Here is a 14471-nt window from a genome sequence, read left to right as displayed (position 1 = left end):
TGACTACAACACTGCAACACACTATGGAAGGTCACACCCAAACCTGTAGATAATGCACAGAAAAAGGGGGCAGAAAAGAACAACAAAATATACAAAATACGAGATACGAAATACGAGAATAAGCATTCTTACGGATAGATAAGAAATCACTCTTTACTCATAAATAGAAATCAAGTCAATTCACAAACGCGAAAGGTACAGAACTCGAAACTCCAAAAAATGCCATAAAAGACATGTCCGTAAACGATAGGCACTGAGAAAAGAAGGCCGAACATGACGGTAGGACCGCAGTGTATTGTGGAGGGTCAAGGGACAGAATGCATAATCAAGTCTTGTCAGCAAATTGTAACAGGCACATGGGAAATTTGCATATGTAGGCTGTGCAGGGGTATGTGAATGCAGGAGATGCAAATAAACATCCCCAGGACAAAGGGTGTGATGGCTGCAAGCTGTTTTTTTACAGCCTTGGTCACGTTCAAGTGGAAAAGCTTGGCCAAGAGTAGAAAATAAGAGCCGATTTTGGTGCACGGGCCTGGCACTTGCTGCATGTTTAGATTTTGTAAGCAGTTGAAACATGACCAGGTCCAAGGAAGAGGCTCGATAAGATTCTTGAGTCTAACATGGCAACTCAAAGGGGTCACAATCTGAAACAAATATATCTTCCATATGTGCATTTCTGTGTGTAGGAATTGCATAGGGCTGGCTGTTTAATAAGGCAAGTCTTTATTTTAACTTGACATAATTTCTTATATTCTTTCTGCTTATCCTATTTTTGCATCTGTTGTCTGTCGGCACAAATATGTCTTTACCTTTGATGATCTGTGATTGTTTGTTTATATTAAAGAGGGCTTCCTTGATATTTGAATAACTTTCCAATTTATATTCCTTTTCAACGAATAATTTATTGATGCTCTATTCAGCTTTGTCTGAATATTCACTATTCAGTGATCTCCTTTGACTTCCACTCCATTCTATGAGTGAAACAAAATTGTTTATTAATAATGGGAGGAGGGAATATGGTGGGGGGCTAAAAACTTTGGGAATTTGAATAACCTTTTATGGACTTTCTGAGGGGTGATGCTAAAGGTTTGGGGTTTTTCATACACTTTTAGAAGGGAAGTAATAAGATGCTGAAACCCCCTTTTCTGCTTTTTTTAAGTTCCTTTTTAGAGGGCTCTGAGTTTGTCTCCCTTGGTCCATCAGTGCTGTCAACGACAATTGTTGTGTAAAGAAATGGGGGCTGAGGAAGGGTTAATTTGACAGGTGCTGGGAAAAATCACTCACCTGCAAAGTTATCATTGCACACGCAGGTATATCCAGCTTCTTTCTGAATGCACTGCCCATTGCTACCACAAGGATTAGAGTAGCAATAGTTGATCTCTGTTGTGCAATAGTTGCCTGTGAATCCTGGTGGGCACTCACACCTGTAGAGAGTCTCTGGATGGATAGAACGAAAGATGACGGTCTGGGTCGCAATGAAGCCCGATGAACTCCAGAAGGAGAGCGGGGAGAGACACCGGTAGTGCATGTTCTCACTACTGCAGACCTCGTAAAGGCAGAGGTTGTCACCAAAGGGCAACACCTTCACCAAGGAAACTTCGGAGAGGATAGACCGCATCAGGTAGACTCGCTCCTGGAGGTACTGGGAAGTGAAGAAGGTGCCGTCTTGGTGCTGGGCGGCAAAGGAGACATCAAGGATGGGTGGGTCACTCACAATGTCATGGTTCTTGATGCTGAAAACATACACCAGGTTGCGTTGTGTGGGGATGATGTTGGATAGGGCATCGATGAAACGATTGATCTTTGCAGAGAGGAATTCCTGGGAGTTTGTGTCCTCCAGCTGGACAGTGATACTGCTCATTAGCATGTTATCAGTGACCATTGTTAGACGAAAGGTGCACTGTGCCGACACAACATTCAGGCCATCTGAAATGACAATGCAAAACAAAAAGCAGGAAGTTAACAATCTGATCTAAAGCCCTCAGTGCATTTTCATGCTGAGTGCATATAGAAAACTAAAGTGAAATGGCATTCAATTTTTGGATACCAAGGTTTTTCCTCCCTTCAAACAAGAGGTTCAAGAGGTAAGAACTAGAATGACACCAGTGTGGCCTGATACCAGACTTGTGACCAGGAAACTCCAGTTTAAGATTTGAAGGTTTCATGGTGAAAAACTATATGAGTAAAACGATTGCGGTTACACTATGGATAAATCTCTTTCTTGAGTACGTGTGGTTCTGAGAAGAACCGGGGAATAACTCGACGTTTCGAACAGTGTACTCTGTCAGTCTTCAGGAAACTTCAGGAGACTGCAGGATTCTGACTGGGAGTGGAGCTTATATGGTGTAGAGAGGGATCCAGATGTAGGGATTAGTTCGGTGAAGCGTTGAGGCGGAAACGGTGAAGGCAGGAACAATGGATGCTGCGCCGGATCCTGGTACTGCATGACCTGAGTGTGTGCTTAGAGTGAACGGCTGGGTGCCAAGAGTAGAGAAGACCCATAGGCTAAGGAAGGAACCTAACTGGGGAGTCCTTGGGTATAGGAGACCCATTGGACTGGGATGTGAGGATGGGGCACCAGATATCGCTGATGCTGAAGCCGAAGTCTTGGGGAACTGTGTCATGCTTGATGATTTCTATGGCTTCCCTGATGCGGTGGGGATACCATAGTTCGATGCTGGTGATGAGTCCAGTTTGGCTACAGTTGATCTGATGGTCTTCAGTGTGGGAGTGCTTGATTATTGACGACTTTTCAAGCTCTCCCTTCCTGCCATGAGCTTTGTGCTCATTGATTCGGGTAGGGAGGTCCCTGCCCATCTCGCCAATATACACTTTGCCACATTGGCAAGGAATTCTGTACACCCCTGATCTGCGCTGGGGGTCCTGCCGGTCTTGTGCGAGGTGAGCAGGTTGTGTAACTGCAGTGGGGCTGTGTGGAAAACTTGAATACCATGCTTGTGGAGAATGCGCTGGATATGGTGGGAAGTTCTGCCTAAGTAGGGGAGGGTGATGGAACTAGCGGCCCTCTAACTAGTTGGCTTTGGGTATAGGAGACCCTTTGGCCGGGGGGTGGATCTGGGATCTTGGGTCTTGATTTGGATTGGCTTGTATCCGTTACGTTGCAGTGCTGCGGTGATGTGGTGGAGTTCTTGGCCGAGGAATTCTTTGTCGCAGATGTTGTATGCCCTGTGGACAAGGGCCCGATTGACAGACAACTTGATCTTGGGGTGGTGGAAGGACGTGCTGTGGAGGTATCTGTCCATGTGGGTGGGCTTGCGGTAGACCGTGCGGGCTAGGCTGCCGTCCTCCTTTCTGCTCACCTCAACATCAAGAAACGAAATGTTGCCATTACGTTCTTGTTCCATGGTGAACCGGATGTTGCTATGAAGCGCGTTGAGGTGTTCCAGAAAGAGTTGGAGGTTGTCCTGCCCATGCTGCCAGATGACGAAAGTGTCGTCCACATATTAGAGCCAAACTTTGGGTCTGTGGTCTGATGTGTTGATGGCAAGTTGCTCAAGCTCCTCCATGAACATGTCCGCCAGAACTCCAATTTCTTAAAGTAAATCACAGTCTACTGCTGGTGTCATATCCAATTGAGATCATTACAAAAATTGGTATTTGACACCAAGAAGAATGATTATAACTGCATTGCCTTATTTTTTTAAAAAAACCCTTCCAAAATTATGTGACATGAGAGAAAAATCATGCATTAGCCTCTGGGTTCCAGAGAACAATACCTCAAAGTGTGACAAAATTGTAATTAATGACAAACACATGTGGACTGGGAGTCTGTGACAGGTGACAAGCATTATGAAGTGACTAGGCCCCAACTGGACTTGGCAATGTAACAGGCAGATGACGGTATGGAACATTAATAGAGGGTAGGCTATACGCAAACGGATGCTGTCACAGTTGACTACATGTGCACCTAAATAGTCACTACACTAGTGGGGTGGTGGGGGTATACTGTAAGAAGAGTTAGCTAACAAGTTTCAAGTAATCTTCTGTACTGTTAACAACACTGAGCCGTAGCCCACAAAACATTCCTGGACTTCTCTTTCACGATAGGGTTTACATTAGTGGCACTTCCACAATTGGCATCCAGTGCACGTACCATGCAGCCAAGGTTTTTGTTCCTCTGGCAAAGTTCAGTGTTGGCACAATGAAAAGACCCAACCCCGTCCAAGACTGCTTGACCCTTTTTGAGTAGAGGGGTTTCATTTTACCCTCCAATTGATAATTCAAATTATGGAGGTGTACAGATTTGTCTGTGCTTACATTGTGGTCTTAAGCCATATATTCCAACACATTTTGCTTTGGTAGATATACATAACATTGGTGGCTGCAGACCGTTCAGACTTCTCTTGTTTAAGTCCAACTCCCACTAAATGTGGTGCAGAGGTGTAATTATCCAAAGGAGGGGACTGCCAGATGGGGGTGAAATACAACGAGGACCTCAATTTGCCCTGGTACTGCCATAGTAGCCATGAAGGCTGGTATGAAACCCAAAAATGGACTGGCCAACGGAGCTCTAGCAAGCCTGATCTACCAGGGCTCCGTCATCAGTGGTGCAGCCATCTGCTGGCCCTCGTCATGGTCATCTTGCTCTTGCTTGCCCCTTGGACAACTGACAGGAGGCAAAGCAGTGCGAGTGTGGACTGCGCACCCCCATTGTTACCACCATCCAAAAACAAATCCTCATCACGGTATTCCCAATCCAATAGTTTTGTGGAACGTGCTCTACAGACGATCAAGATAGTCATCCAGAGATGCCAGAAATCAAAGGAAACTTTGACAAGGCATTCCTAAACCTGAGGGCTACTTCGATTGATGCCAAATTGCCATCTCCTGCCGAGATAATGTTTGCCAGACCACCCCGTACAAGTTTGCCAAGCTGCAACCCATACTTACAAGCATGATACAAAGACATCAACGAAACCAATGACCAGAGGCGTGACCGAATGAAAGCAGATCATGACAGGAGACACTTAGCCAATGAGCTCCCACCTCTTCATGTTGGGCAGAAGGTCTGCATTCTAAACCACAATTCTCAAGCTTGGCTACCAGGTGAAGTCCCAACAGTTCGTAAAGAGCCAAGGTCGTACGAGGTTGCCACCCCAAACGGCAACATCCTGAGGCATAATCGATTACACATCAGAGAGACGACGGGCCCACAATGCTCTACTACTCCCACATGTTTCAGCTTCGTGGACACAGGGAAACCCCAAAACCCCATCAAGAAGGAACAAAAACCCCCACCCTAGGCTCCAAATCAGCTGAGGAAATCAATACTACTTGACCGGCTACCACCAGATCAGGAAGGGTGTCCGAAAGCCTATTCAGTACACCACAAATAAAGGCCCTGTTACACCATCCGGCCAACTCAAGTCTTTTTTTAACACTACAATCTTGCATACTAACATTAATTTCTTGTCCGAGTTGTAGAATACAAACCAGTGATTACCTACATGTATATACCGTACATCTGAGAAAGCCAACCTCAAGGATTTTATGAGCACAAGAGTTTTTTAACCAGAAACTGTCTAGATATACTGTAGTATAGTAGATTAGTGACCCGTTCTTTCGATTCACTGTTGTGGTGTTTTAAAAATTGTCGACGTTTAAACCTTGTTGATGTTTGAAATAATCTCGGAAGTTCAAATTATGCCTACCAGAATTGCAAACATCTGAAACCGGACCCAGTTCAATGCAAGTTCACATTTTATTCATCCCTTTACCTGGATAATCGCAAGAATGATATGGAAATTTTTGATGAGAGTTGTCAACCATGTAAATCTTCTACATAAATTGTACTTTCAAAAGGAGGGGGATGTTGTAATATAAGCGAGCAACTATACTGTACACTGCGCACTAACACACTGCGCATGAGGTGGCCACTCTCCTATACTATCATGGCTGAATAAACACTCCACTTGGAGTGTCTGGGAACTTTATCAAAGTTTGTCATGCTATCACTTCACACATTGCCCCAAATCTGTGGATCACTTATAGGCGAGGAAATAGATCTGGGAACAGAGCTGGAGAGCCTTGTCATCGTCACATCAGCACACATACAGCCATACGCAGACTTCTCTGATTTATTAAGTCAGGAAATGGATACCCTGCTCCCCTTATTCCAAGGATATTTCCAACCTTATGCAACCCACATGGAGCCATCTGTGGTATGCAATGATGGAGGTCATAATGTTTACCCCATTTGCCAACCCAATTCATTGTTTTAAGGGAACTGTCCCACAAACCTGACCGAATATTTTTAGAGACAGAATGTCAGTTTCAGTTGTTTGGGAGGTTAATCAATTTGGAGTTTGCAGGTTGTTGGGACCCGGAAGAACATCTGCTAATTCTGCTAATTTATAGAGTTGCACAATGAACCTTCAAAGATTTGACTAATGGGGAAGTTTACATGCAAATCAAACTTTGAGGAGGGCATTGTAAAACTTGTGCATGACTAATCATATTCCTGATGGAAATGTCCATCAAGAGACTCCAATTAAAGGGCATTAAAGGGCCCATGCCAGGGTCAGAATTCAGTCTGCACCCAAATCACTCAGGAGACCACTGGTCAACAGCCAGACACTCTCAAGTCGACACAGTAGCCATACAGGCCCAATTGGCATCTATGTCAAAGTAGTCCATCGACCCATCAAATGAGTCTATCGACCCTTAACATTAGTCTGTCGACTCAATGATTGTTGGTTCATAAGTCCATCAGTCTATTTGACAGTCTGTCAATACTATTTTTTAAGGAGTTGTCTAGTAAATCGTCAGTTGCAGAACAAACAACAGGGACAGTGTTGTCATCTATTAATTAGTCGTATATTAGAGAACTTTGCGTTTGTGGTACAGAAACCTATCCAGAAGCCTACCAGATAATACGACAATAAAAGTAATAATTCTGCCATCCTTATGCCGGTGAAAGGATAACCGGCATGTTATGATTTACTTTTCCACTGCACCTCCTATTGGGGCCATTTTGCCAATCACTGGTATCACTTTTGTTCCAACCTGACTTTTGAATTACAGCAAGTAAATACTGCTTCTTCTAATGCAACCAAATTTTAAATTCAAGAGGGCACAATAATGTGGTTGATCAATTCCTTGCACCTGGAACATTCTGACAATAGTTGCAGTAATTTACCAACAGAATCCTTCTGCTTTTGTTTACATTTCTCAGATTTATCTAAGAACTCACCTGACACTTGTATCCACATCTCCATTCTCTGTGGGATATCAATATTCCTCAGACTGGGATTGAGTCTGATGCCCCCTGTGGTACCATTCAGGATTAGGTGGTTATTTGCATTCCCCCTCATGATCAGGTACTGGAGGGTGTCTGACACATCCTGGTCATGAGCAGGAACCTGTCCAATGTCACCTTCTGGGAAGAATCCCTCATAGTAGTTGAAGAAGATTTCAAAGTCTTCTAGGATGGGACTGTTGTCGTTCTGGTCCTCAACATGGATGTTGACTGTAGCCAACCTGAAGAAGGGTGTTGAAGTGGCCTTGACGGTTACTTGGTACTCATTCCTGGCTTCATAGTCCAGCTCAATCAGGGTTGTCAGTTCCCCTGATCGACTGTCAATCTCAAAGAAGTCCAGGTCACCTGCAATCAGGGAGTAATGGATGATTGCGTTGTAGCCCTCATCCGGGTCATTCGCAATGATGGTGGAGACCAGTTCACCAGGGTTACGGTTCTCTGCGATGTACACATCCATCTCCTCCTGAAGAAACTCAGGTGGGTTGTCATTCTCATCACGCAGCCTGACAGTGATCTGCACAGTTTCGCGGTGAGTGGGACGGCCCCCGTCCACAGCAAAGGCAACTAAGTTGTACTCTGCTTTGGCCTCGCGATCGAGACGGACTGCTGTACGGATGATGCCTGAGGTTTCATCAATGACAAAAGCTCCATTGCCATCATTACCATTATTGAACGTGTAGGAAATCTGACTGTTAGTACCTGCATATGCAGAAATCAAGAACAAATATTAAGATATTTTTATAATGAAAATATGTATAAAATTGGGGATATGAAGACAAGTGAAAATGAATAGGACACGTTCATGTCTGTTTTTTAGTTCCAAGTAAAATTATGCTTGCAAATGTAAAGGAACAAATTGAGAGGAGCAAGGATACCAAGAGGAACCAAAGTTTATCCAGTATTTCACAGTGGATCATATCAGTTCTGAAATTTATATTAAAAAGTTGTTAAAATACTAAGTGACTGCCAGACACAGAATTATTCCATTCTTTTCAATCTATAGGTAACCCTAATGAATAAAAAAAATTAACAGGATGTTGTGTTTGTATGTTGGGAGACTTTAGGCACAATAATACGAATGTGGAGAAGCTCTGAACATTCTGAGGCATATATTGCAGATATCACAACGGCATGGGCCCAATGCTAGCTTACATCATTATCCTAAAATACACATTAGACTGGCTGCATATAAATGAGACCGGTTGCATACACTACACAGGACAGGACATCTGTGAGAAGTCTGTGAGATCAAACAAACATGTTGATATTCAGCCCCAACACTCTCAGCAAGATATTAAAAGTGAAATTTTTTATTCAACGGGATGGGATTAGACTAGAGGATGTGTAAGCTACATGTAGCTACAATGAAATCTTGATACAACGAAACCCTTGCTTTTTGTTTTCACCTGGCCTTCCAGAACAAGCAGTAGGAATCTACATTGTAATTTGACAATTCTATGAGGACAGTCTGACCAGTACACACACAATGTAGGAAGGTTTTCCTCATAGGAAACAGGGCTATGCCTGTGGGCTGGATTTAGAATGGGCAGGGTTTAAATGGGCCACATAGTAAAAGGGTCATTTTACATCTATGTCCCCATTACTGGGTCAAACCTCGCAGGCGATTTCTTGGCTGTTTGTTATCAAGAAAGGATTGACAGCTACATGTAAGATGGATTGGCCCAACCAAGTCCACATATATATAATATAAAGTAAACCATTGTTAGCAGCATGCGTAATTGTATTTATACATGTACATGTTCCAGTAAAATTATACGTGAGGCCTACGCATAGGTCTCTCTCATTAAATGCTTACTTCCTACAGATTGCCATGTGCATTGGCATTTGTGACCCCCCACCCACAAATCAGGCTGAAGTCAGTATTTGTGATGTTGGACAATTCCTCACCTTCAACTTTTTTTACACTTCAAAGTGCTCCATGTTAAATCATAATTCTGTCTGCAGTTAGCTTCTTACGGGTAGTGATAGCTGTAAAACTCCTATGAAAATCTGAACAGAGGAAGTTCCACTATTTTAGGGTTATAAAGTTACCTACTTCAGCCTGGTTCTGGGATGGTGGGTCACATTTTTTACTTTAATTCACGTGACACCCATTGGCTATGCCATATCTCGAACATATTTCAATCAGCATGTTTAGAACATTTTGCACACTGCGTGCACACGCCCCCATTACATATAAATCTAGTTGCTATTTTCCTACACAGGTGGCATCCAATGAGAGAGATCTACTCACTGTCATTTCAAGTTGAAATATAAAATAGATGTTAATGGTGAATAATGTATTATATTTAAATCATTTTCAACTTTATTTTCAATAAAACACACAAGTATATGTATGATTCAGATTTACATGTACACTTATTATGATGAATCCATCTGGAATCCAACACAATGTGTCTCCCACACCTTTCACAAATGTGACCCCTGCATGGTATGCCAATACTCCATCTTGAACCTTTATCTGAATCTAACTGATGTACACAAGCCTGCTTGTGAAGTGTGAGCCATTGTATGGCATGCTTTTTATTTGCATACCCTCCATACTTTGTATGCAATGAAGAATATCAGGAACTGGTGAGTGGGATGTGATAAACCTTTGTGCTTTGCTGGGGTATGTATTGTTCCCATCTGGACTGGAAATGCGTGACAACATGAAAGTATTTAAACACCACTGACTTGAGTGATCGAAACCCATGCAAAGTCCACTGGTGAATATTTTGCAGTGCATATACATGTTTGTACTTCGTGGGATACTGTTCTCCAAAGGAACATAACAGAGAATGCAATACTACCTGTACATACAGTGTTATTCAAATGTTCGATCTAAAAAGCTAACACTTTCAAAATGCCAGGTTTTATCTTGCACCTTTCCAACAGAACAGTCTCTACTAACGCTCTACTAACAAGGTACTGTTTGACTTAAGTTGTAAGGAGATTTTAATTTCCTTTGACCTGCAGCACTTTTGCAGTCAATTTCTTCAATTGAATCACAAGCCGATGAAGTCTGGATATGGGAACAATTATTTCATACCAACTGCAATACAAAAGAAATGTTTTCAGTCTTGGCATATATACATAATACATGTATGTGATGGCCTCTCTGCTGATGAGATGTATTTCTACCTGCATGTTTTGATCAATCTCTTTGTAACCAAGAAAAAATGGCTCTACGGGAGAGAATCCTGGTTCACTATGAATAATCATGCAATTTATTCTTCAGAGCTGGGACACTCTAACACTCAACAGTAAATAACATACATGAACCTTTGCTAGTAAGTTTAGTCTAACACATGTAAAACAAAATCAAACTTATTTCTAACATACTTAGGACTTAATAACTTCACATAAAGTTGCCCCCATCATGTAGGCACTGTCGATATCATATTTTGGCTGATACTGATGTATCAGATTTTTATATTGTGGCACCGTGCCCCACCTACGAAGGCGAGGGCGCCCTCCTCCTCGAGGCGCGGCACGTCAGACAGCACGCCAGAAATCCCTGAGCGGCTAGGGACGAGTCTGTTGGGACCGAAGTATACCATCCCCCAAGGAAGTTGGTCCTCATCGAGATGATGTGATCTTCCCACAGGTGTTTTTGATAAAAAGAATTCACACGCATGTAAATTTACTTGAGTTTCAAATATTCCGATACAAAAGTTGAATACTAACCTTCATCGGCATCTTCAGCTTCAATCTGTATGACCAGGGACTGGGGACTTACACTCTCACTAATCTCAGTGGAGTAAGCACTCTCTGTGAAGACTGGGGGGTTGTCATTGATATCTGTGAGGAAGATTTCCACTTCAGTCGTGTCTATCTGTGGCTCTAATCCATGATCTGATGCCGTCACACGAATGGTGTAACTTGATGTAGTCTCACGGTCCAGTTCGGTTCGGGTTTTGATCTTGCCACTGTTTGGGTCAATTTCAAAGCTTGGTATGCTATCCATGGAGTATGTGATACGCGCATTCTCACCAACATCACCATCCGTAGCATGAACTTGGACAACAACGTACCCAACAGCAACATTTTCAGCTACTTCTGCTCTATATGGTGACTGATCAAATACTAGTCTATAGGTGTTGGCATCAGTGACATTTATGTACACCAGACACATGCTCGATTGTTCATTATTTGATGCAGTTACTGTCAGCACAAAGTGTGGTTCCTGCTTGTAGTCTAAGGGTAGGGCGACCGTAATCATTCCACGATTATTCTGGCTGATGATATTGAAACGGTTCCTTGTGTTGCCAGCTGTAATTTGGTATGAAACACTGTTTCCTACATCAGGATCATAAGCAGAGACAGTCACCACAGTCAATCCTGGAGAAGCATCCTCATCAACACGACCGTAATACTCACTCTGAGTAAAAACTGGGGGATTGTCATTGACATCAGTAATGCGCACAGATACCTCAGTTGTTGCTGTTTTTGGCGGGTCACCTTGATCACTCGCAACAACGGTAAACTCATACAGTGGGGACGTTTCTCTGTCAAGCAATGAGGATGTTGTTATCTGCCCTGTGTCTGTATTGATAGTGAATGGAAGTGCAGTATCAGGATCTTGAATGCTGTAGGTAATGCGTGCAAACTCGCCTGAGTCACCATCAAAGGCATTAAGAGTAATGACAGATGAATCAATGCGAGCATCTTCTCTAATCGATGTTTGATACAGGGTCGTTGGGAAGCGTGGGGAGTTGTCATTGACATCTAAAATATTCACTATGACACATGTTGAATTGGATTGCACTAAGCGTCCACTGTCCTGAGCATGCACGACCAACTGGTAAGATGGTGTATTCTCGTAATCAAGAGCTGAAGTCAGCAGAATTTCTCCATTGTATGGGTCAATCACAAAGTGACCTTGTCCTCCGACCATACTGTAACGAATGTCAGCATTAGATCCAGCGTCCCTGTCTGTGGCTGTTATGGTCTCTATGATGGCATTTTGTGGGGAATCTTCAGGAATGGTGACCTCAAAGGTGCGCTTTGAGAACTGTGGGTAGTTGTCATTCTCATCCAAGACAGTGATTAAAACTTGCGCAGTTGTATTCAGCGGACCAGGATTTGTCCCAAGATCCTGAGCCAGGACTACCAATTCATAGCTTGGGAAGACCTCCCGGTCCAGCTTTGTATGGGTGGTAATGATTCCTGAACGCAAGTTGATATGGAATGCATCATTAGGAGGTTCTGGGTTAATGATGCTATAACGAACCACTGCATTAAAATTAGAATCACCATCACTTGCATGTAACTCATACAAGGTTGTACCTGCAGGCTCATTTTCCCCAATTTCGATGTGGTATTCGGTCAGTTCAAACTCAGGCCGGTGGTCATTCAAATCTTCCACCATAATCTGCAGAAAAGCTGACATAGACCGCTGTGGTGATCCATGGTCAGTGGCAGTGACCTCAAATAAATGTTCTTCGATACTTTCCCTATCAAGCCTTTGAGTTGTTGTGATGATACCACTATCTGGGTCGATACTGAACATGTTCTGACTTCTGGCATCACGCTCTGCAAGCATTGAATAAGTCAGCCGGCCTGCCTCCCCACTATCAGTGTCCGAGGCAGTGATAGTCATGACGATATATCCAACTGGTTGCTCCTCGGGAATATTGGCAATGTACATTCCTTGAGGGAAGTTTGGACTGCGATTACGGCGTGCCTGTTGTTGAGCTTTTGTGGCACTAATGTCAGGCTCAGGGACTTCTGCAGCCGCAACTCTGGGAAACAAGCTTGTTCCAACAACTCGAAGATCAAGTTGTACATGAATCCGTACTCCAACGACAGGATTATGGTGTAGATGGTGGTAGTAATGCATGCACAGTGGTGCAAACTCTACCAAAACTGATAAATGTTTGTCGTCTGGCCTGTGCATGCATAAGGAAGTCTCTGGAGAAATAACATCCCCAGTGTTTTGATTCATCGACAACATATGCTCTGACTTATGTTTGTTCAGAGTGTAATTCACCCGACAGTGAGAAGCAGAACTCGGCAGGAAGTCGTTCATTGAGAGTATTACTTCCTGTGAATTCCAGCATGGGCCAGTGGGGTAGTCCATTACAATAAACTGCTTATCATAATCTGGAACTGGTTTGTGACTGGCATGATCTCGTCCTTTGAAATGATCTTTGCGATATTCCTTTTTGGCATGTTTCAGTTTACAATGTCCACCGTGGATGTGAACCGCAACCGGTACCTGGACATAAATGTCTGATGGGCCATTGTCCAGAGCCGACGAACTAATCCTGCTTGTCCTCGCTTCAATGTACAAAAAGAATGGATTTTCGTTCAAAGCTGTGCAGTTGATGTCTCTGTGCAGAGTCAGGACTCCAGTGTTTTCGTTGATTCTAACAAGGTGACTCGCTTGCTTTGACTTTGAAACGGGGGATATGCCGTAAAGCCAACGCTGCCCGCTGCTAGGGAGACTCGAGTTGAATATCGGCGTTCCTGGCAATGTCATGTGGGAAATGTGTGCGTTAAAAGTGGCCCCGAGACACCCAGGAAAAATGGCAAATACCAAATACCACATCAAAACAAGATGTGCCATCGTCCATTAGTTTAATTAACCCAGGGTTACACCAGTGTGTATAACTCGAACCATTCAGGATTCGTTCAGATTACACGAAGCCTGCCGTACGTGTGTCGTAACAAACGCGGACAAACTATATAAGCACACCGGGCGACAAAGTTAAAAGTTTTACCGTCAAATATCTACAAGACTTCAGACTAGTTTCGACAAATCCAGAAGTACAGCTCCAGAAGTAGAACTTTTATGTCGTTGCGTCCACTTTTAGAAGCGTGTTCCTTCATACGATGAAAAAACATCATCCAATATCCACAGCAGAACTGTCCCGGTCGATGCTCTCGCTGTTGCTTAAAATTGCCATGTTTCAGCTGCACTTTGATCTTAATTGACTGACATTGTATGCACTGTTCGCCTCACCCTCTCAGATACACTGACAATTTTAAGTAGACAACGCATGCAAACATAAATATAATTGATTTACATTTGATATGTTAAATATAATATATTTTACACCTCATGTCCTTAAATTACTTATTCAGTTGTAAATATTATATCATATTTCCTGCTTTGCATACTGCAAGTTTAGTATATACATGTATATATGTCACATGTGGGAGTGACCAATCAAGTTGCTCAAAA

The 14471-nt window shown here is 43.1% G+C and overlaps 1 protein-coding gene across 1 annotated transcript in view; it reads right to left on the bottom strand.

Moving 5' to 3' along the window:
• LOC110984908 (cadherin EGF LAG seven-pass G-type receptor 2-like) overlaps positions 1-14221 on the bottom strand; it is a 61459-nt gene extending 47238 nt beyond the window's left edge. The window contains exons 1-3 of the mRNA XM_087135658.1: positions 10970-14221; positions 7214-7978; positions 1285-1926 (exon numbers count right to left, since the gene is read on the bottom strand). Of these exons, the coding sequence (XP_086991784.1) occupies positions 1285-1926; positions 7214-7978; positions 10970-13853 (4291 nt within the window). The 5' untranslated portion in view covers positions 13854-14221. The remainder of the gene's footprint in view (positions 1-1284; positions 1927-7213; positions 7979-10969) is intronic.
• Positions 14222-14471: the final 250 nt, after the last annotated feature.

Source organism: Acanthaster planci, linkage group LG04, assembly GCF_054643075.1.
Source record: "Acanthaster planci isolate LZ-2023a linkage group LG04, COTS_SCS, whole genome shotgun sequence".
NCBI classification, from domain to species: Eukaryota; Metazoa; Echinodermata; class Asteroidea; order Valvatida; family Acanthasteridae; genus Acanthaster; species Acanthaster planci.
The sequence above is the reverse complement of the archived record's forward strand: the minus strand, read 5'-3'. Positions and strand labels throughout refer to the sequence as shown.